The sequence below is a fragment of the Mus pahari genome, chromosome 5 (assembly GCF_900095145.1).
Source record: "Mus pahari chromosome 5, PAHARI_EIJ_v1.1, whole genome shotgun sequence".
In the NCBI taxonomy this organism is placed as follows: Eukaryota; Metazoa; Chordata; class Mammalia; order Rodentia; family Muridae; genus Mus; species Mus pahari.
The window spans coordinates 62,707,344-62,729,887 of record NC_034594.1 but is presented as its reverse complement, the minus strand read 5'-3'; the positions used below and the strand labels follow the sequence as shown (position 1 = coordinate 62,729,887).

The window sequence follows — 22,544 nt, the reverse complement described above, 5'->3', positions numbered from 1 at the left end:
TAACTACTACTTCTGACACCTAAAATTGCTATATAATTTTTTTTTTTTTTTTTTTTTTTTGGTTATTCAGGATATGGAAGAGTAAGAGAAGATGATGAGGACAGTGATGATGATGGGTCAGATGAAGAAATAGATGAGTCTCTGGTAAGGTCCTTTTCACATGTCTTGTATTGAACACTTACCATGCTGTATCTGATTTAGCTTTCTATGATTCAAATGGCCCCTTATCAATCACAGAAATTACTTAATACATTTTAATAATCACTTAATTTAGTATGGTTCTACAATTTTATTAGTTGTTTCTAATTTCATCTGCTTATAAATTATTTTCAGAGTTGTGTATGTAAAGGGAAAAAAATAGACTAGTATATGTTGAGTGTCCCTAAAGTCAATATCCAGAATATGAAATCTCCTCCAGGAAGCTACAGAGAGAAAATTCACATTTGTCTGTATATATGGTAGGTTGTATAAACAGTGGAAGTTAAACTAACCATACCAATATTCAGTTATCTCCAAAGCTTTTTTGCAAAATGTGAATAGTCTATACTTGGGTCCCATCTTCGGATTGATGCTAGTATCTCTAAATATCACATAGAAAAGCTTGAATTTCTGAGCACTCTGTCTTGAAGCATTACAGATAAATAATGCTCAGAATATAGAGAGTTCAAGAGTTCACCACTGATCTTGACTTGTTGCCCTAGCAGCTATTGTACACATGTCAGTACTTGGGCTTACTTTTGTTTTATTCAGGCTGCTCAATTCTTAAATTCGGGAAATGTAAGGCACAGACTACAGTTTTATATTGGAGAACATTTACTACCATATAACATGACCGTGTATCAGGCAGTGCGGCAGTTCAGTGTACAGGCTGAAGATGAAAGAGAATCTACTGATGATGAGAGCAATCCTCTGGGAAGAGCTGGAATTTGGACAAAGACTCATACAATATGGCAAGTCTGAACTAGGTTTTTTTTTTGTTGGTGGTGTTGTTGTTTGTTCTGTTCTGTTCTGTTTGGTAGCATGTGATCTTTGTTTTAGAATTCTTCATGGCCCAATTCTGTGAGGAGAGGAAGAACCTAAATCCCACATTTAGTCTATGAAAGTCTTTCAAATAATTTTTTAATATTTATTTATTTATTTATTGTATTTTATTTTCATTTTTCAAGACAGGGTTTCTCTGTATAGCCCTGGCTGTCCTGGAACTCACTCTGTAGACCAGGCTGGCCTCGAACTCAAAAATCCCCCTGCCTCTGCCTCCCGAGTGCTGGGATTAAAGGTGTGCGCCACCATGCCTGGCTTCTTTCAAATATTTAATGATCTGCAATGTGTATATGGATATTGCTTCCTTCTCCTGTCTACTAGAAAGCATGTTTAAAGGCATTAGTGTACCTTTTTTGATTTCAGATCTTTTGATGGAGTCAAAATGGTATCCGATTAGATTATATAGGTTTGGTAGCTCTGAGTCCTGTGACATTTGGATACAGCCTCCTAGGCTGCCTTTAGTGTCTGACACTTTATAGAAAGAACCATTTCCCAAAGTATAGTCTTACTGAGAAGACTTACTTGCTTACATATAATGCTTTCTTTTAGGAAGATAAACTCTTGGTAATAGGGAGAAAAAAAGCTATAATTCTGAAAACTCTTAGGGATTCTTTCTGTGTCTTTTCTGTGACTTAGATATTATTAACTTTGTTAAATAATTGGTACACTTAAAGTCTGCATTTGATTTTCACACTCTCTTATCCGCTTAGGTACAAACCTGTGAGGGAGGATGAAGAAAGTACTAAAGATTGTGTTGGTGGCAAAAGGGGGAGAGCCCAAACAGCTCCAACAAAAACTTCCCCCAGAAATGCAAAGAAGCATGATGAGTTATGGCACGGTAAGGTGATACATTGAGGGAAGCTGACTGTCATCAGGGGCTGACTTCTCTGCTTTTCCTGCCTCTTAACTGACTTAGAGCTCTAAAATTTTGGGTACAATTAACAAATTATTACTGTAGAATGATTACTTTTAGTTAAATGTTTGATTTTAATGTCTAGAAAATAAGAATTCCGTATCTATAAAATAACAAATGAAAACAATCTGAGCATGTTTTTTCTTTTAAGATTTATTTTATGTATGTGAGTACACTGTCACTGTCTTCAGACACAGCAGAAGAGGGTTTCAGATCCCATTATAGATGTTTGTGAGTCACCATGTGGTTGCTGGGAACTCGGGACCATCTCAATAGCCCTGGAAATTTTTATTTCTAGTTCTTGAAGAATTCATGGCTTCATGAGGGGTTAAATGTGTTCACTAAAAAAGAGAATGCCGGAGGCTGTGTCTGGTGACCAACAGATTGTTCCTTAACTTCACAGGACAGCTTGTGGGAATGCTTGTTATAGGACTTAGTTATTTTTATCTTGTTTGGCTGTCTGTGTTCAAGGGAATGTGATCGTTTAATATACCTAAGTGTTGATGTGCATAAGGTCAAAAGGGAGGAAATGTCTATGTTTAATATGATTGAGATACTAAGAAGTTAAACACAGCAGCTTCACACGGTGAAGAATTCTGAGTCTGTATGCTATTGTTAGTTTGATCTCCTGAAACTTTGATCAAATTGAAATTGAAACTTTCTTTATCTTCTAGATGGAGTGTGCCCGTCAGTAGCAAATCCTTTAGAAGTTTACCTCATTCCCACACCACCTGAAAATATCACCTTTGAAGACCCATCCTTAGATGTAATACTTCTTTTAAGAGTTTTACATGCCATCAGTCGATATTGGTATTACTTGTATGATGTGAGTAATGTCTCCTTATGAAATCCTGTGCTCTCTTACTGTTTACTAAAGGAATTTTCTGTTAACTAGAAATAGATACATACAGTGATTCATATTTACAATGAACTCATCTACAGAACTTAATATTCTTGGGTTGTTTTTTTTTTTTTAATAACGTTTTGTTCTAATTATTAGGGTTTCTGTTGCAATGATTACAAAAGCAAGTTGCAGAGAAAAGCATTTATTTGGCTTACACTTTCAGATCACCCTTTATCATTTATTATTCAGGCAAGGTAGGAACATGAAGGAGGCAGCAGCTGATGCCATGGAGGAATACTGCTTACTGGGTCACTCCCTGTGGCCTGCTTATTTCTTAACAGCATCCATGCCAAACTCATAATGAATTGAGACATAATCCCATATCCCCACCCCCACTCCTACCCCCACCCTCCATATCTCTCACTAATTGAGAAATGTCCTACAGGCTTGTCTGCAGCCCAATTTTTAAAAATTATTTATTTATGTGAGACCATTGTTGCTGTTTTCAGACACACCAGAAGAAGGCATCAGATAGTTGTGAGCCACAGTGTGGTTGCTGGGAATTGAACTCAGGACCTCTGGAAGTGTAGTCAGTGCTCTTAACCTCTATCTCTCCAACCCATATTTCATTTTTTCGTTGTTTTATTTTTTGAAACAGGGTTTTTCATTACTCCCTGGCTATCCTGGAATTCACTATGTAGACCAGGCTAGCCTTGAACTCATATCTTCATATCTCTACTTCTGAATGCTAGGAATAAAGGTGTGTACCACCAAGTGTGGCCTCCTACAGTCCAATCTTATTAAGGCATTTTCTTAATTGAGGCTCACTCCTCTCAGATGAGGATAGCTTATGTCAAGTTGGCATAAAACTAGACACAAAGGCATATCACTATTAAAGTACACCTTTTTTAATTTTTATTCACCCCAAAGATTTCATATTAACATCAGTATAAAACAAATAACTTTTAAAGTTCCACAGCTTTTACAAAGTCCAATACATTAAATGTTCAGTCTTTTAAAAATGCTGGATGGAAGTTGTGCATGCCTGTAATCCTAGCACTTAGGAGTCAGACACAGTGGATCTCTGAGTTCAAGGTCTAGGGAGTGAGTTCCAGAACAGCCATGGCTACACATAGAAGCGCACGCGCGCGCGCACACACACACACACACACACACACACACACACACACACACACACACGACAGAAAAACAAAAATAAAATCCAGTCTTTAAACTTAAAAATCTCTTCAATTGTCACCTCCTGTTGAAATCAAACTTATGTTAAATACTTTTCTTTCTTCAAGAGGACATATCCACAGTCTGAACAAAGCAAAACCAAACTCGTAAACTGTAAATAACTCAGTTTCCAAAATCTGGGATTCATCAGGTTTTTTTGGAGTTCCTTCAAGGGAGTCATATCTCTGGTTTCCTCTGCAGGAAACTCTACTGCTGCTGCTATTCTTAGTTTCATGGTATTGGCACCTTCAAAATGTTAGGGTCTTCTGCAGCTGTGATATACTTTCACTAACGGCCTCTTCTTCTCTTCAGCAACTTGAGTCCTGCCACATAGTGCCAAACCTCAGCTGCTCTTCATGACCCCTTCTTGCTTTCAAAACCAGTACCACCTAGGTGACTCTTAAACTACCAAGTTCAGCTGCCAGATCACGGTATAACCTTGGTCACTTCTGGAACACAGCTGTTTTGTGCTCACTCCAAGGAAATACTTCCTCAGAAGTTTTCATCTCAGTGATGTTAGTTTATTTCATCACCATTAATTTCACAGCTCCACCTATCCAGCATCTGTTGTCCCAAGTATCAAAGGTTTCACTTCAGTGGTACTGGTATCTTGTTAATCACAGCTGAATCTTAGCCCTAGCTGATAAGAGCAACAGATTCTTAATTCAGATTTTGCAATGGACCTGATAAAGTCTGTAATCTTCTCTCAAAACTTCCCTCTGGAATTTCACAAGCTAGGCTTACTTACTACATTCTCTGTAATTTCTCAACATTCTTATCTTCTATACTTACACAGCACAGATCACCAGGCTTTGAATGCTCAATGGCTTTTTCAACCCAAAGTTTAAAAGATTGTTCCACAATCCCCTTAAAGACAAGGTCAAAGTCTATCCTAGAAATACCTCAAAGTTCTAGTACCAATTTCTGTCCTTAAGTTTCTGTTGCTGTGGTGAAATACCATGACCAAAACCAAGTTGAGGTTCTCTCAGATGTCTTGTGCCAAGTTGACATATATCAAGCCAGCACACATTTTCTTCATGTAAAGATTTATATTGAGTAAACAGTTGAACACCTCATTTCTTAAATATATAGTATGGGAATAGTGAAAGGTAACAGCTTTATGAGGTTTTGATGTAGTAATTTTCAGAAATTGGAAACACCATTGAGGAACCGGGTATTGTATATTAAAAAAAAAAAAAACCAAAAAAAAAACAAAAAAAAACTGATGAAAGCTATTGACCCACCCATTTATGGATATAGGAAGAGATTTTGAATTTATTTTATTTTACAGAATGCGATGTGCAAGGAGATTATTCCAACTAGTGAATTTATTAACAGTAAATTAACAGCAAAAGCGAATAGGCAGCTTCAAGATCCTCTAGTAATCATGACAGGAAACATCCCAACATGGCTCACTGAGCTAGGAAAAACCTGGTAAGACAGTCCTTTGTTAAACTTGTAAATATTAACATGATGTTGGTCTTTATCATGACTTGTGATAGAAAAGATGTAATTGATTTGTTCAACTCTTTACCAGTATTATAATACTTGTTGACAACAATACTTGTTGAACCCATTGAAGGATATTTGACAGCAGTAAAGTCCTTTGCCTATGTAAAAATGGAACTGCAGATGTCTGATTGCTTTTTGTTATTGTTGTTTGTTTTCTATCCTTGTTTGAACTAGATACTATAGACCAATTAAGGTAAAATCAAGTTAGAAATAGTTTTTAATATGGATTCACCATATCTACATGGTGTGACATTGTACCAAACAGATTCAAATTGACATTTCAGGAGCTTTTTTTCAAAAAGAAAAAAAAATGGATCAACCTCTCAAAGTCACTGTAGGAATGTCTTAGCTGGGAGATTAATTCTTGGCAATGACTTTCCAGTGCTAAGCCTGTGGTGAAGATCATGAAGTAGTAAAACCATTAACTTTTGTATGTGGGATTTCCGGAAGAAACATTGTGATATTGCAATGGTGCACCACCATTGGGCCTGTCCACAGAGATTTTAAGAGGACTACTCTTGCTAGGAGTTTATATTAGAAGTTCTGTCCAATATAGATTAAAAATGTCTTCTTATTCTCACCTAGATGGTAAATTTGTATTTTATCTTTTATAGCCCATTTTTCTTTCCTTTTGATACCCGACAAATGCTTTTTTATGTAACCGCATTTGATCGGGACCGGGCAATGCAAAGATTACTTGATACCAACCCAGAAATCAACCAGTCTGATTCTCAAGACAGCAGGGTTGCACCTAGATTGGATAGAAAAAAAGTAAGTATTTCCCAAGAGTATTTATGTTGATCTTTCCAAAGTAAAGGCAGGACCTATTTCACCTCTGGAGTCACAGCCTTCACTTGATCCTAATGTCTGTATGCCTGAGTGTGTTGATGTGTGTGCCTAGAAGAAAAGGTATTAGATCTCCTTCAGGTGGAGGTTGTGAGCTACCTGGCGTGGGGGCTAGGAACCAAGTAGCAAGAACTCTTGATTGCTAATCCATTCATTCTCTTTAAAAATCACTCTTAACATAAGTGTTACCTTCTTAAAATTCTAGCCTTTTTTTTTTTTTTTTTAAAGGAACATTCTTTATTTAGTTACCATGTTTATTAAGACCTAATTTGTCTTCTTTCCCATATTTGAAACTTGTCAAATTGCTTCTCTTTTAAAATTAACTCTTGATCATTTGGTACATTTTAATCCCTTAGCATGTCAGCCCATTTGAAAGAGAATTGATAATATATTTTGAGTCTGTCCCAGTCAGCTCCAGTGTTTCTGATTTCATCTCCCGTGCTTCTAGTCTTAGATTGCAGTTGTGCCTGAGCCATTTCCATGTGAGACTAATCCTAGCCTTTTGACTTCCACTGTGTGTGTGTGTGGGGGGGGGGAGGGTTGATAATTTTTCAAGACAGGGTTGTTTTGTGTAACCCTGGCTGTCCTAGAACTAACTCTCTGTAGACTAGGATGGTCTTGAACTCAAGGGCTCCACTTGTCTCTGAATGCTGGGATAAAAGTATACCATGACTATCTGACTGACCTGCACTGTTTGTATTTGTTTTTTCGTGGTCTGTTCCAAGTTTTTACTTCTTGAGGATTCCATCAGCAGCAGTGTTGCCATATTTGGAGATGTTAGGACCTCTACCATCCTCAATCTCACTAGCCATCTTGTAGCAAGGGCAGTTCAGTGTCTAGAGGATTTTCTCCCCTGTCATTTTCATACCTACTTCTCTGTCATCAAAGTATAAATGTGCCCAAGAAAATGTCATGTTGCTGGTACCATGAATTACACTGGTGTTTGGCAAAGTAAACAAGATCTTTTCTTCAACTTTAATTTTCTAAACTTAATGTATATAAGTATATATATGTAGCTTATATGATATCTATCTATCTATCTATCTATCTATCTATATATATATATATATATATATANAGAGAGAGAGAGAGAGAGAGAGAGAGAGAGAGCGCTTTCTCTCATATATGGAGAGTATGTGTTGTGTCACAAAATTTCCTGGGGAGATACAACACACATCTACTCACCCCATTTAGTGAGTCTACAACAGAACAAAGTACAGATACATCACCAAAACTCACCTTAGCATAGAGCATACGAGCAGCCTGCAGGCAGCTCTACAGGTTTCAGAGGTCCATTCCAGGCACTTCAGCTGGTTCAGCTAGTTTCTGCTTCTTTCATGCAGTTGTTCTGGTCTCAAGAGTCCTCTCTACAACCTCTTTCCTCTGAGAGTCTTCTGTGCAACTCAGCTTTACTTTCCCTGAGAGGAATTCTCAGTTTTTATTGTTTACTTTGGCTTGGAGGGGCTTGGTGAATCTGGTCAGTTTCAGGGATTTGTTCCTTTTTTCCTCTCTAAGGATGTACTTAAAGGAGTAACAGTCAAAAGGATTGATTTGCACTTGTGCTACTTGTTGATTTAATGGAGCATTATTGTTCACATATATTTCCTTTGTTAGCGTACTGTGAACAGAGAGGAGCTACTGAAACAAGCCGAGTCTGTGATGCAGGACCTTGGCAGCTCTCGGGCCATGTTAGAAATCCAATATGAAAATGAGGTAAGTTTTGAACTTGTTAATGGTGTTTTAACTTAAATGCTTTTGATAAAATGTCATTTGTGTGTATTGTACTGCAAAATTCTGAAAGGCATTGGGAAATGTAGCCTAAAACACTAAAGAATTGATTTACCCTCTCTTTAATAAAATGTTTTTAAGTTTTTACTTTTTCAGAGGTTTACATGCAAAATAAGTGGGATTTTCCTGGCATAATTATGTATATCTTTATATAATGTTCATGAAGTGAAAGGATATTCTAAGAATCTGTAATTCAGAAACACTTGAACTGCTTTTTCAGAGTTGAGTTTATTGATAGAGTATATGGTATATACCATAAAAACTTTTTTTCTAAGAGTTGATATATGTGGAGCCTGGCAAGAGAAGACCATCTCTCTCTGTAAAGACTGCCCTGGCAGCCACTGGTCTAGCTTCCTATGCTGTTTTGCAATAATGTGACTGTTGTGTCACTCTTTCATTTACTGCCATGCCTGTGAGCCTCATTCATGTAGCACACACCAATTTGCTTTTAAAAAAAAAAAATTGGAAAATTTTTGTGTGCGTATCTCATAAATGACTTAATATGTGTCAGTCACTAGTTTGGGGGACATTTGCATTCTTTTTCTGTTTTTTTGACTTAGTGACATTGTTACAACATTCATGCCCAAGTCTTTCTGTAGTTTGTGGTTTTCTTGAATACATATCTAAATATTAAACTAAGTTATTTGGTAAGATGTTTTAATTTTATTAAGATATGCTTTATACTTACTAGTGGTGGCTTCAATTTTTTTCATTTTCCCCAGTATTTATGTCATAGTCTAGTGTTTTATGGTCTTAACTCTGTCCTTGGTGTTACTGGCTTTTCAGTTAAATTGTTGTAATGCATTTGTAAGACTCTTGGTATGTTTAATAAATTAGCGTTTTACTTGCATTGAGGAAGTGGACCGCTTTTGGATTGCTTGTTGATCACTATCCATTTTGGAGAAGATGCTGACACTGTTCCCCACTTTTCAGTTTGGTTTCGTTTTGCCACTGAATTAGACTGAATTACAAGTTCTGGATTTGTAATTTTTATGTCTTGACATTTCCTTCCAGTTTATCATTTATCCACTCTGTAATTTTTGTGTGTTTATATTGTAAGAATTTTCCATGAATGATTTCTCAGATTTAAATGTTTATATTAGCTCATATTTGTTGACCATTTCACATTAATTTTTTTATTTAGGATTCAAGAAAGTTTTCCTCATTTTCTCTTGTTTTTGAGATTAGGGATTACCATGGAATATAGAGCAGCCTTGAACTTAATATTTTCCTGCCTTAGCCTCCTAAGTTTGGGTATTACAGGTTGCTGCCACCCACATCTTATTGTTTCATTCCTGTTGTATATGAGTGTGTGCACATGCATGTGGGCATATATGAGTATATGGTCATGTGTGTAGGCACCATGTTCCCTGGTGCATATGTGAGGGTCAGAGGGCATCCTTGTGGAATCAGTCCTCCTCTTCTGTCTTGTAGAATCTGGAGATTGAGTTTAGGGAATCAGGCACAGCAGCAGCAGGTTCCCTTTACATGTGAGCCATCTCACTGGCTTACAGATGTCCAGCAGATTGGGACTAAACTAAGGGATTGGGGCTTGGTGGTAAGTGACAAAAGCCAGTGCTGTTCTGAAAGTTTTGGAGACAGGAAAACCAGGAGGATGGCAATGAGTTTAGAAGTCCTTTAGTACTGGTTTGAATTCATTTATTACTATTATTTTTAAATCTCCCCTATTCATAGTTTTTGCTTAGAGGGTGTAGTACTCAGTGGGTTTTTTTGTTTGGTTGGGTTTTTTTGTTTGTTTTTTGTTTTTTTGAGACAGGGTTTCTTTATGTAGCCCTGGCTGTCCTGGAACTCACTCTGCAGACCAAGCTAGCCTCAAACTCAGAAAACCTCCTGCCTCTGCCTCCCAAGTGCTGGGATTTAAAGGCGTGCGCCACCACTGCCTGGCAGTACTCACTCAGATTTCTTATTTGCAAGACTGTTAAACAGGGTTGATGAGACTGCTCAGTGGGTAAAGACACTTGCCACCAAGTCTGATAGCCCGAGTTTGATCCCTAGAGCTCACATGATGAAAAGAGAAATGTGTAACACAAATTGTCCCTTGAAACCTAAACTCACACATGATAGGCATTAATTAGTAGACAATTCTAATTAAATGAAACCTCTATGAGTTAGAGTTAGGGTTTGAACTGCCTGTTGTTCAATAGTTCTATAGAAATCAATAGTTTATCATGTTCAGTAGGTTCTTCCCTATTAACTCTGAAATGGGTTCTAAGATCCAACTTCATTGGGAAAATGTGTCCACCAAATCATGTTGTTAGAATGACTAGCAAACTAAAATATGTAAAATATGTAAAACACTTAGATCATTGTCTGGCATAGATAAAAAGACTAATTTAAACCAAGTTTTTTTTTTTTTTAATTGCTCTTGTTTTAGTTGTTATGTTTGCTTATTTGAGGCAGTCTCCTATCCTTTATTTTTTTCTAAAATATCATTTTCTTCTCTTTAAAAGTGGCAATGGAAATCAGACCATCTAAGTAGCTGTACATTTAGTAGATACATTTAGGACACTCCTGACCAATCTCAGAAGGGAGTTGTGTTGGCTTTGGTGGGTGTGGCAAAGTTTTTCGGTAATACCTGAGGAATTTAAGTTAAAATCACTTTACTTTTAGAAATAACTATTTAAGAGAAAGTAATAGACTGTTATGATTTGTCCTTAATTTGGGATAATTTTGTGAAAGAGAAATGGCTCTGGATCACCACCTTGTGGACAACATCTGTAACTGTGTCTAAACTTTTTTCTTTCCCTTTACTCCAGTGACTGAAAATGAGTGGAGAGCAAAAAAATAACAAGGTCTCTATCTACCATTATGGAGTTTTTTTTAATTTTTTTATTTTTAGAAGGTTGACACATTTGCTAACACACACACACACACACACACACACACACACACGTTAAACTGGTCATAAAAGTTTCAAGAAGATGGAACATGTTGGATAAGGGATAATGTGGTTTTAAGGTGGCATTTGAGTTGGAAGTAAGTCATTGATATCAGGGAGAATGGACAGCGGAACAGACATCTCCCAACTATCATGGGATCAAGGTGACTAGAGCTACTAGTAAATTAGGATAGAACAGTAGGAGTCAAGGTCAGCAATGCTGGAAATAGGGATCATATAAGATCTCAGGCCACGATAAAAACATATATGTGCTGTGCTTTGAGTGAACAAGTTTTTTTTTTCTTAGAAAATGTCACTGTTAATATGTAGGGTGTGAGGAACAGTAGTGTAAGTAGTTGCTCAGAAATCTCAAGCAAATAAAAGAGAAGGTGGGAGAGAATCACTAGTTTAGGCAGAGTTTATATTATGTAGTAACTGGTTTAGATTGTGAGGAGTAAGAAAAGCTGAAGGTGGGCTGCAAGATTTCAGTCAGAGCACTTATTGTGATTCGATAGTAAATACCCATTTTCTCATGTGGACTTGTGTGGAAGAGGTAGGAGCTAATCAGAAAGGGCTTTCCAGGTGCAAACAGTCACTGCTTTGAGAGTCAGAATTAAATATTTGGTAGACTGTATCAACTTTTTAAAGTAGTATGGGCTATTTAAAAAGTAAGTACAGTAATAATTCATAAGCAAGTGGTCACTTGAACAGATAATCATCAGATTATAATCTTAGCTGTAATATAAGCTTACTGTCTTTATTATGGGCTGAGTGGTGGGATCTTGCCAGAACATGGAAGAATCTGAATGCTGGGTCTGTGGACAGCATTGATAATGTTTTGGTCATATAGCAACTTTATAAGCTGCACAGTCACCTTTGAATTTTTATTTTTAAGTAGCAAATCCTAGTCTCTAAACTAGACTCAAGAAATCAGAGGACTGTATGTGTCACACTGTTAAATATCTTGTGATTCCAGTATACCTTTGGATTTAAGGAGCCTCTGCCTTATCCCAGGTTGTTAAAAATGAATTCAGACTTGGAATTTTATTACTTAAGATTTTTATTAAATGTATGTTAGCCTCTAGGACAGTCAAAATAATTCTACATCTAAAACCTACAAATATGCAATGGTTAAAGCCCTAAAATGTCATAGGAAAAAGTCTAACTCTGGAGGAGGTTTTGGAGCTTCTCCTGAGTTGTTTCGGGGGTGATAGTTTCCTTAAAGGAGAAATGAACACAGACAGTACTATGTTTTTATCTCTAAAGGAAAGATACATAACCACAGCAGGAATTTTGAGCCATACAATCGGAATGTTGTGGCCAGAGGGAATGATAAAGGGTTTCTAGCATCTAGTGTTCAGGACATTTTGGAAAAACCATTTCTTGAGCTTTATGGCAAACACTTGCTTTAGTGTCCATGTCACCAAGAGGTTGCCATGCAAAAAAGGCACCAGAATTTTTAAAATTCGAAGTTTCTTTTATTTTTCATTTTTCTAGGTTGGTACAGGTCTGGGGCCAACACTGGAGTTTTATGCACTTGTTTCTCAGGAACTACAGAGAGCCGACTTAGGTCTCTGGAGAGGTGAAGAAGTAACTCTTAGCAATCCAAAAGGTAAGGTTCTGCTGTGAGTCAGTCTGTATTATTCAGATGAGGTAAGGGAGCCCTTCTACCAGGTAGTCTCTGCAGGGACCAGTTCTTTGTCTTTCATCTCTTCCCACCCTATTTTCTCATTTACCCAGTGGGAGGGTCTTCTAGCTCTGGAGGCAGTTGGTTCAGTTTTCGAAATACTGAATTTCTTACTTTTACCAGGCTTTTGTTTTGTTTTGGAAAAATCTCATCTGAAGTGTGGTACTTGTTCGTTTTACAGGAAGCCAAGAAGGGACCAAGTATATTCAAAACCTCCAGGGCCTGTTTGCGCTTCCCTTTGGTAGGACAGCTAAGCCAGCTCACATCGCAAAGGTTAAGATGAAGTTTCGCTTCTTAGGAAAATTAATGGCTAAGGCTATCATGGATTTCAGATTGGTAAGTTTAGAATTGTTTGCTTCTCTGTAATTGTACAATGTTCTATGAAAGTATTTCAGTCCCCACGCACTCAATGCTGTGTTTTTGAGCACTGCTGCTCTGTTTTGAATGCATGCATGAACTACTTGAACATTTTGTTTAAAATGCCAGTTCTGCTTAGCACACTTGTAAGGCTATCCTCTAGTCCATGTAGAACTCTTTAGTAGCCAGGACCAGAGTCAGGCAACATAAAGATTGACATTAATTATATTTTTGCTATGATTCAGTTTCATTCAATAGGAAAGCCATGAGTATGTAGGTAAACTCATTGAATATCTATTAGAATACTCTTGTGAAAATAGTCAATATTTATGGACGTTTGAATATTTCTGGACTTTTCTTTATTTCCTCTTCTCACATTTTCTGAGATACTTTATTAGTATGGGAAAGACATTTTCAGCTGATAAACCCACAATTGTACATTCTCTTTAAAGAGGTACACACAGTTCATTGGTTATTTTAGAAACTTTATTCATTTTAAATTTTTGTTCTAAGTACTTCATTTTCCTTTCTATGATTTCAGAATATTAAATATGTAAGTAGAATTATATTGACTTTAGTTGGTTCAAAATTCCACAGAGGAACATTTAGTGTTTCAGAGGCTGTCATGTAAAACACTTCATGGATATTGTATTTTCATTATTGGGGTGTATGTGTGTGTGTATTAGTGCTTTAAAAAGGTTCTTTGCATTCCAAAATCTTGGCAGAAATTTGGGTCCCAGTTTGTGGTTCTTAATTTCATGTAAAGAGAGAAACAGCTCCTAAATTACTTTTTCTCTTGGAGGGAGATTGTTTTGCCTTTCCAAATGACCTTTTATAAAGTACCTGTTAAAGCTTGCTGTGGAAAGTATGTTGCATGTTCCCTTTCAGGTGGACCTTCCTCTTGGCCTGCCCTTTTATAAGTGGATGCTGCGGCAGGAAACTTCATTGACATCTCATGATTTATTTGACATTGATCCTGTTGTAGCCAGATCAGTATATCACCTAGAAGACATTGTCAGACAGAAGAAAAGACTGGAACAGGATAAATCCCAGGTAGGTTTGGAGAGATGTCCAGGGGATTAGATTAGTTCTTTGTTCTAGAATTATCAGGCTTATTAAGTGGTTTGTATTTGATTGGGTTAATCTTATAGTAATATTTAATTTCTTTTTTTATAATTAAAAAGATTTTTAAAAAAAGATTTATTCATTTATTATATGTAAGTACACTGTAGCTGTCTTCAGACACTCTAAAGGAGGGCGCCAGATCTTGTTACGGATGGTTGTGAGCCACCATGTGGTTGCTGGGAACTGAACTCAGGACCTTCGGAAGAGCAGTCAGTGCTTTTAACTGTTGAGCCATCCCTCCAGCCCGAGATTTGTTTATCTAGATAAGTGTTTTGCCTGCATGTGTGTCTGTATACAATGTGCATCACTTGGAAGCCAGAAGATGACATCAGATTCTCTGGACTTTATATTTCAGGCAGTTGCTGGCCTGCCTCATAGTGCTAGGAAATGAACCCAGGTCCTCTGCAAGAGGAACAAATACTCCTTAAGCACAGTGTCATCTCTTTATCCCAGCAATATTTCATTTTAATAGAGAGATGCTTTCTGTTAAAATGTGTTAATGTGTACTAATAGAAATATAATTTCACAATATACCCTCTGTGATATTTAATAATAGCAGATAGATGTCATGTTTCCAAGTAAATTATACTTCTAGTAGAAATTATAAGGCCACTTGTCTTGAATTTTAGATAGGTGCAAGCAGATACCTTCTCATTGAATTCTTCAGAAAGGTGCTTCTCTATTTCTCTTTCTCCCCTCCTCCCCATCAGATTATGGACTTGCATTGCAAGTTTGTATCACTACACCCAGCTTAGAAATTGGTTTTTAATGATTATCGATAGGCAGGGGATATACAGCTTAACTGTAAAGCACTTAAACTAGGATGTATAAAGTACTAGACTCAATTCTCCCTCCCTCTTTCTCTCCCTCCTTCTCTCTTTTTCTCCCTCCTCCCTTCCTTTCCTAGACAAGGTCTTAGGTATTCCATAAATTTGCTATGTAGCCAAGGATTGATCCTCCTGCCTCTAAATCACAAAATGCTAGAATCAAAGGTGTTTGTCACAGTCCCAAGTGTACAGCTAGCTGAGCTATATCCCTTGCCCACTGTCTCTTTGTTTTATAAAACATTACAAATTGGGCACATTTTCCTGGCTCAGATTTGACCTGTTTATTCACAATGCTAGGGACCACACCTGCCACTGCTTGTCGACTAGGCAAGCACTCCACCACAGAGGTAGAGATTTCTATCCTAGACCCTTGAGCTGGTAGACTAAATTCTTCCAAGATAAATGGCAATGTGTCTAGTATAGTGTTCTAGTATAAAAGCCAGCTCTTTAAACACGTTCTGGATGTTACTGCATGTTACAGATGGCTGTGTGATCAGGGGGAAGAGTTTGGATCACTTTAGTCTGTGACTGGTTATTTAGAGATGGGTTTGTTTTATTTCTTAAAAAAAAAGTTTGTGTATAAAATCATAGGTTTCTTTTGGATGTTTTTATATGCATCATTGGATTTTATGCATTTTTTCCCTCTTCCTTCCCCCTCTCCACTATTAATTTTCTTTCCCCCAAGGTAGTACCTTTTTTGCTTTCCTGTTGTGTGTAACTATATGGGCAGGTGTGTAAATGTATTAGATATAACTCTAGATTATTCATGAAAGCAAGCTTTCAGTATTTCCAATGTTCCCCTTTCTTGACTTTTCTCCTATAGCCTCCTCATTTGCCTATCCATGAAGGACAGTTTGAGAGCTTCCTAGTGGATCAGCATTAATTAGATGCCTTCAGTTTCAATAGTACTTATATTTTTGTGTTTGCCATTGATCCTGGCTGCTTTAAAACAAACAACATTTTGTGTAGACCTTTCAAGTTAAAAATACCCCGTGTTTGATGTGATTTGTTTGGCTTTTTTGAAGCTTCCCCCCCCCCCCCCAAATGCACAAGAGACCGAGAAGTTAACACCTCTAGTGTGTGCTTTCCACTTGAGCCTTGTAGGGGACGGGGAAAAGTTTATTACCATTACTAGGTAGTACATTATCTATATTGTTTTCTACATATCTTACTCTTAAGTATATATTTAGTTTGGTCCATCAATATTGGCCTAGAATTTAGAAAAAAAAATGTTTTTATTTTGTTAAAGCTTAACAAAGACATTTAAGGACTTTATTATGTGACTTGAGTATGCTTACAGGGAGCAATAACTACTCCATATGGAAAATATCCCAGCAATCCTGTTTCCCTTCACAAATATAATTGGATGCTGAGGTTAAGATTAGTTCCTTTGTGATTCCAGTGACTTACTTTGAATATGACCAAAATTTGTAACTAGGCACTAAAGGAACCATCACTTGTTACAGGATTATGTTTTATAAATACAGTATAATTTTGCATGTATTTTTGTGCTTACCTCCCCATTGTTATCCCCCCATTAAAGACCAAAGAGAGTCTACAATACGCATTGGAAACTCTTACGATGAATGGCTGTTCAGTGGAAGATCTGGGATTGGATTTTACACTGCCTGGGTTTCCCAACATTGAATTGAAGAAAGGAGGAAAGGATATTCCAGTTACTATCCACAATTTGGAAGAGTACCTAAGAGTATGTATTGTCTCCCCACCCCCCACCCCACCCCCCACTTGATCTCAGCGGTGAAGGAGTTTATCTGTTGTGCTCCTAAGAGAGGGGACTTAGGTTTGGTTCCTTAGCTTCTACCTTTGTGGACTTTGCATACCATTGGGACCACTCTTGGGAGGTCCTTTTAGCAAAAGCTGTGTTCTTTGCTGAGAACACACAGATATTTTATACTAAAGCAACAGAATCCCCTAAGAAGTTACTTCTCTCTCCACACTTCGTCTTCCTTCCAGATTGAGAAGAGCTCTATCAAACATGTTTGTGTAAAGAGCTTACCAGTTAGTTCTCCATACAAACGTGATCTTAATTGACCCATCTTTAAACTTGATTGAATACAGTGCATTACACCACAATTTTCTCCTCTAAGAAGAAATTCCAGCAGAAAGGAGTCATCACTTGTTTGAAGGCAGCTGACTGGCAGATTGCTTTTAAAAACACCAGTATATGTACTCACCCTAAAGTGTATTCATAACTCTAGACCTACACTTGTTAAATATAGGTCAAACTATTTCCTGTTGTACACCAAAAATAAACTTACAAGCTATGTCTATTTTCCAGTGCTTAAAAGTTTGCTTGGATTTATTCTTCACATGAACATTGGATTCAAGCTAGAGTACACTCATTTTGAAGCCTTGACTTTACTAACTTGTTTGGGACTTTAGAGCTCTAAAACCTTCAGCTCTAGTCTCTTTATCTTCCTTAAAGAAAAGATATATATCCAAACCCCTTGTCGTCCCTGCAGTTCTGTGCCTCATAAGTGATTGCTTTAAATAACTCAGCAGGCTATCTTCCCATATTACCTGTTCCTTGTACTGCTTTTCCAGCTTTCCAACAAATTATGTGTTCACATTCTTGCTTATCTAAAAATACTTAATAATTGTTAGTTTTGAAACTAACACTTTATTTCATCTATCTGAATATTCTTTGTACCAGCAAATTAACCCAGGCTACTGGTGGCTGAGTAAATTTTAGAGCTGCTTTTTCTTACCAAATTTTCTCCTGCATGTTCAAGCTGTATCTGTTTTCTAAGGTTAAGCACACTGCAGAGGATGGTTCTCAGACCTTGACAGGATTTAGAAATCAGCACTTCACATTAAAATTGTGGTTAGTTGCTCATTAAAGATCTTGAAATGTTATTTTTCAGTAACATTTTAATCTCTTAGGACATTGCCTTTGGCTTCTGGCTGGACGATGTAATTCTCTTTTGGAGGAAAGGTTTTTCTATGAATGAAGTGTTAAAACACACTGTAAAAATGCATGTGGCAATTTTGACATTGTCTTACTTGGCCATTCCCCAAAATTGAAGTTCACCTGACTGGCTTTTTACTGATATAGCATGGGGATTTAATAGGTTTTTTTTCTTTCCTTTTGATGTATTTTGTTTTGAGACAAGGTTTTTCTGTATCCTGGCTGTCCTAGAACTCACTCTGTAGACCAGGCTGGCCTCAAACTCATGAGGTTTGTCTGCTTCCCAAGTGCTATGAGTAAAGGTATGCACTACCACCACCTTTTAATTTTATTGTTAGAGAGATCTTGTTGAAGTTTTAAAATGACTTCTTTTCGCAGTTGGTGATATTCTGGGCACTAAATGAAGGTGTTTGTCGGCAGTTTGACTCATTCAGAGATGGATTTGAATCGGTCTTCCCGCTCAGCCATCTTCAGTACTTCTACCCAGAAGAGGTGAGCAGCACATCTAAACACCACAGGGGCCGTTGTTGTCTGTGTGGTCACCACAGCAGAATAGTTACCCTGTTGCTTAAAAACCACCAGACTATAGGATTTTGGAGTAAAGGCCTGGAGTTTTGGGAAGGCTAGGGAAATAGCTGGTTAAGAAAGTTAAAAGCCGGGTGTGGTAGTGCATGCCTTTAATCCCAGCACTTTGGAGGCAGATTTCTGAGTTCAAGGCCAGCCTGGTCTACAAAGTGAGTTCCAGGACAGCCAGGGCTATACAGAGAAAAACCTTGTCTCGAAAAACGAAGGGAGGGAGGGAGGGAAGGGAGGAGAGAGAGAGAGAGAGAGAGAGAGAGAGAGAGAGAGAGAGAAAGAAGAAAGAAAAGAAAAGAAAAGAAAAAGAAAGAAAGAAAGAAAGAAAGAAAGAAAGAAAGAAAGAAAGAAAGAAAAAGAAAGAAAGAAGAAAGAAAAAGTTAGTTAAATGAGGGTGTAGTTCTATAGAGGGGAGGTAGAGTCTTGTGTGAAGTAAAGTACATCAGCAGCATTCTAGCCCAAATCGTGGGTCAGGCTGTTCAGTGTGAAGGAGACAGCTTCTGTCTTTGTTAGACAGCTACTGTCACCCAAGCATGGAAATTATTTCTGTACTAATTCTTTATCCTTATTTCATCTCATAGCTGGACCAGCTCCTGTGTGGCAGTAAAGCAGACACTTGGGATGCAAAGACATTGATGGAATGCTGCAGACCTGATCATGGCTATACTCATGACAGGTAAGTAGAGACTGCTAGTTCTTCAGTTAATAGCTAGGAATTTTGTGGGAATTCTAAAATTCTGTATTATTGAAGTTGTTCCATTTAGATTTCAGTTATTATAAAATAAGCTTGTAAAGTGTGTTGTAATGAGAGTTCATATGTAATGATATCTGAAAATTGATGTCATCATGATTATAAGTGAGGTTTGGTATATTTACAGTTGCATCTTAACACAAAGTAATTTTGTTGTACTTTTTTGTTTTAGTCGTGCTGTGAAGTTCTTGTTTGAGATTCTCAGTAGTTTTGATAATGAGCAGCAGAGGTTGTTTCTCCAGTTTGTGACTGGTAGCCCACGATTGCCAGTTGGAGGTGGGTAGTGTCTGCTTACCCTTTATTCTGGGAATGAAACATCACTTGTCTCTGGAGACAGTCTATTACTTGGTGTACAGTATTTGTTATTCCACCACCATTGTTTCTGAGCTGCCAATCTATCTGCTTAGAAATATGTAAAGAAATAATACTGGCAAGGAAATTCAGAGACTGCCTTAAATATCAACAGTTACTAATGGTCAGGAATGTTGGTTGCTTAGATAAAATTCTAGAGTCTGTGCATGTTTTAAATTCATGGTTAAATTACAGTAGATTCTAAAAATAAGTTGAATTAGTCTACTTGGGTTGTTTTTTAAATTGTTATTTTGTGTATGAGTCTTTAGCTTGCCAGGCATATCTGAGGCCAGAAGAAGGTGTTGTCCAAGGACAAGAGTTATAGATAGCTGTCAGCTGTCACATGGGTGATAGGAATTGAGCCTGGGTCCTCTGGAAGAATAGCAATGATCTTAACCAATGGGCCATCATTAGGTGGAAGAGAGGAATACTTTGTGTGGCAATTTTCAACAAGTGTTATATCTTGTGATAATGGCATCTAAAAGAAAACTCTGGTTTTCTGGAACTTTTTCTCTTAATTAGGATTTCGGAGTTTAAATCCACCTCTGACAATTGTGCGGAAGACATTTGAATCAACAGAAAACCCAGATGACTTCTTACCATCAGTAATGACTTGTGTGAACTATCTTAAGTTGCCGGACTACTCGAGCATTGAGATAATGCGGGACAAACTCTTGATAGCAGCAAGAGAAGGCCAACAGTCGTTCCATCTTTCCTGATCACAACAAGAAATCAGTGTCTGCCTGTTACAGCAAAAGAAAAAAAAAATCATGATTTCTTTTCTGTGTCACCTGAGTCAAGGAAACATGTTCCTCCCTCTTGTAGGAAAACGGCTTACAGATTATAATTCATAATGGCCTTGTGGACTTAAGTGATCAGGCCCTAAAGCATTGTTGTGATGAGGTTTCTTTAGCAAGTTCTTGTTTAAATTATCATTTATTTGATGAGTGAAGTTTTTAACTTGCTTTGCTGTGTGAAATTTCAAAGGGATGTTTTTTCAGGCTGGAACAATAAATGTCGCTGTGCAGTTTAATTCTGGGCTGTGTGTATCCATCTAGCTAAGTCTGCAGTTTGTTTCTTCCAAAGACAACTCTTGTACATAAGTACAGACATTAAATTCATGTGTATTTGACAACTCTAGTTTAGTAAATGGGTTCTGCGTGCCTTCCACCTCTCTAATTTTCTTGTCCCAGTTCATTGCTGCCTCTGCAGTTCATACAGGTTTGGTGTTTGGTTTTTGTTTGTTTGTTTGTTTTACTTTTTAAATACAACACGTACAGTTTCATTAGCCCCTGGCCTTGTCATCCTGTGTTCATTCAAATTAAGATACAATCTAAAATTCATTGAAATATATTCTCAATATAATTCAGCCTTTGTAACTAGGCAGGTAGGCTTTTCTCATAGTTTAGTTTTAAAATAGTTACAGAACACGCTTGGCTTCTTGCCAGGTGATACACTAGGTCTGTTTACATGGTATTTCCCTTGTCCTCTGGAAAGGAGGAAGGAAAACTCATTTTTCTGTATAGGTTAAAAGGTCCACAGCTTGGGCTGGCCAGTATTTATTCTATGGCCAAACCATTTTGAATTGGTGTAAAGTTTTAAATGAGTTAGGGTTTCTCTCCCCACGCCCGTATTGGAGTTACAAAAGATATTCCCCCCGCCTCCTTTGTTCCTGTTTGTGTCTGTTCTCAGTCTTTATTTCATTCTCGTCTTCTCCCAGCGTGAATTGCAGACAAACTCTTCAGCCCTTGTCTCCACACAGATCAAAGCAATGCTGTCTGTCTGTTCGTGTGCTCATTTCTCAGATCTGCAATAATCCATCAGGTTAATGTTTTTACCTAAAAATAAAATAGATTTGCTTCACCGTTTTTGTTTATAGTTCTGTGCTGTTCACACACACACACACACACACACACACACACACACACACACACACACACACACCTGTCTAATTGCTTACATTACAGTACAAGTAAGTGGTCCTGTGGTCACAAGTCAAGCAAGGTCTTGCTGCTGTTTACAGCTTCTTGAAGAACATTAGATGTGGAAAGGAAGTGGAAGCAGAGCTTTCTTCCTGAGGCTTAAATGAAGACTAATAAATTTGAACTCTTGACTTCATCTCCTTCAATATGAGATGCATCATTTAAAAACAAACAAACAAACAAACAAACCTGAACTTTGAAGAAACTAATTGTACTGACATAGAGCTGCCTTCTTTATTCCATCACCCAAAAGGAAGGTAGTGGGTTAGTTTACTCCTGTAATTGTCATTCTACACTGACCTTGCCTTATGTGGAAACATCCCTTGGGGACAGAAATCTCTTGACAGTTTGCCCAGTCAGTGGGAGGAGTTGGGGCCAGGAAGTCTCTGCTCACAGAGGCTTGTAAATGAGCAGTGTTATCTGGAGGCAGTTGTGTTCTGCAGTTTCACCTTGATGGCTATGGGATCTGGGCCCCTTTGTCTCCTGTTCTCCTGTTTTACAAACTGAGCACAAAGATTTTTGTGTGAAAATAGCATTGTTTCCCCTCACTTTTTAAAGATCTGTTAAAATGTAGACATCTGTATAAAACAAAGTGATGTTTCATATTAAAATAATATGTATTTGCATTTTACACCTGTGGTGCTGACAGATTTGACTTCATTGATTCCTTGTATCCAATGGTTGGCATGGTTCTGACTGGAATATTTCAGAGTCCACAGTCATCAGCTTTTGGTCATCAACTGTTTGCTCAATACCTGGGACCTGTGGTTAAGGCAGGGTCAGGAAGATCACATTTTAAGCACTCTGAGCAGAGGCCTTATTGCCCACTAGGGGTGTGTACGCTTGGTTAGCTGTGTTCCAGTGGCTTGATTCAGGGACC

The 22,544-nt window shown here is 37.6% G+C and overlaps 1 protein-coding gene across 20 annotated transcripts in view; it reads left to right on the top strand.

Annotated features, from left to right (window-relative positions):
• The window catches only part of Trip12 (thyroid hormone receptor interactor 12), a 119,025-nt gene extending 96,730 nt beyond the window's left edge, over positions 1–22,295 (top strand). For all 20 annotated transcript variants that reach the window (XM_029538456.1, XM_021199402.2, XM_029538462.1 and 17 more), the window contains 15 exons: positions 71–144; positions 751–950; positions 1,752–1,879; positions 2,629–2,780; positions 5,326–5,468; positions 6,161–6,317; positions 8,007–8,105; positions 12,577–12,691; positions 12,948–13,102; positions 14,012–14,176; positions 16,619–16,783; positions 18,383–18,496; positions 19,162–19,256; positions 19,504–19,607; positions 20,205–22,295. In XM_029538456.1, the coding sequence (XP_029394316.1) occupies positions 71–144; positions 751–950; positions 1,752–1,879; positions 2,629–2,780; positions 5,326–5,468; positions 6,161–6,317; positions 8,007–8,105; positions 12,577–12,691; positions 12,948–13,102; positions 14,012–14,176; positions 16,619–16,783; positions 18,383–18,496; positions 19,162–19,256; positions 19,504–19,607; positions 20,205–20,401 (2,063 nt within the window). In that variant the 3' untranslated portion in view covers positions 20,402–22,295. The remainder of the gene's footprint in view (positions 1–70; positions 145–750; positions 951–1,751; positions 1,880–2,628; positions 2,781–5,325; positions 5,469–6,160; positions 6,318–8,006; positions 8,106–12,576; positions 12,692–12,947; positions 13,103–14,011; positions 14,177–16,618; positions 16,784–18,382; positions 18,497–19,161; positions 19,257–19,503; positions 19,608–20,204) is intronic.
• The last annotated feature ends 249 nt before the right edge of the window (positions 22,296–22,544 follow it).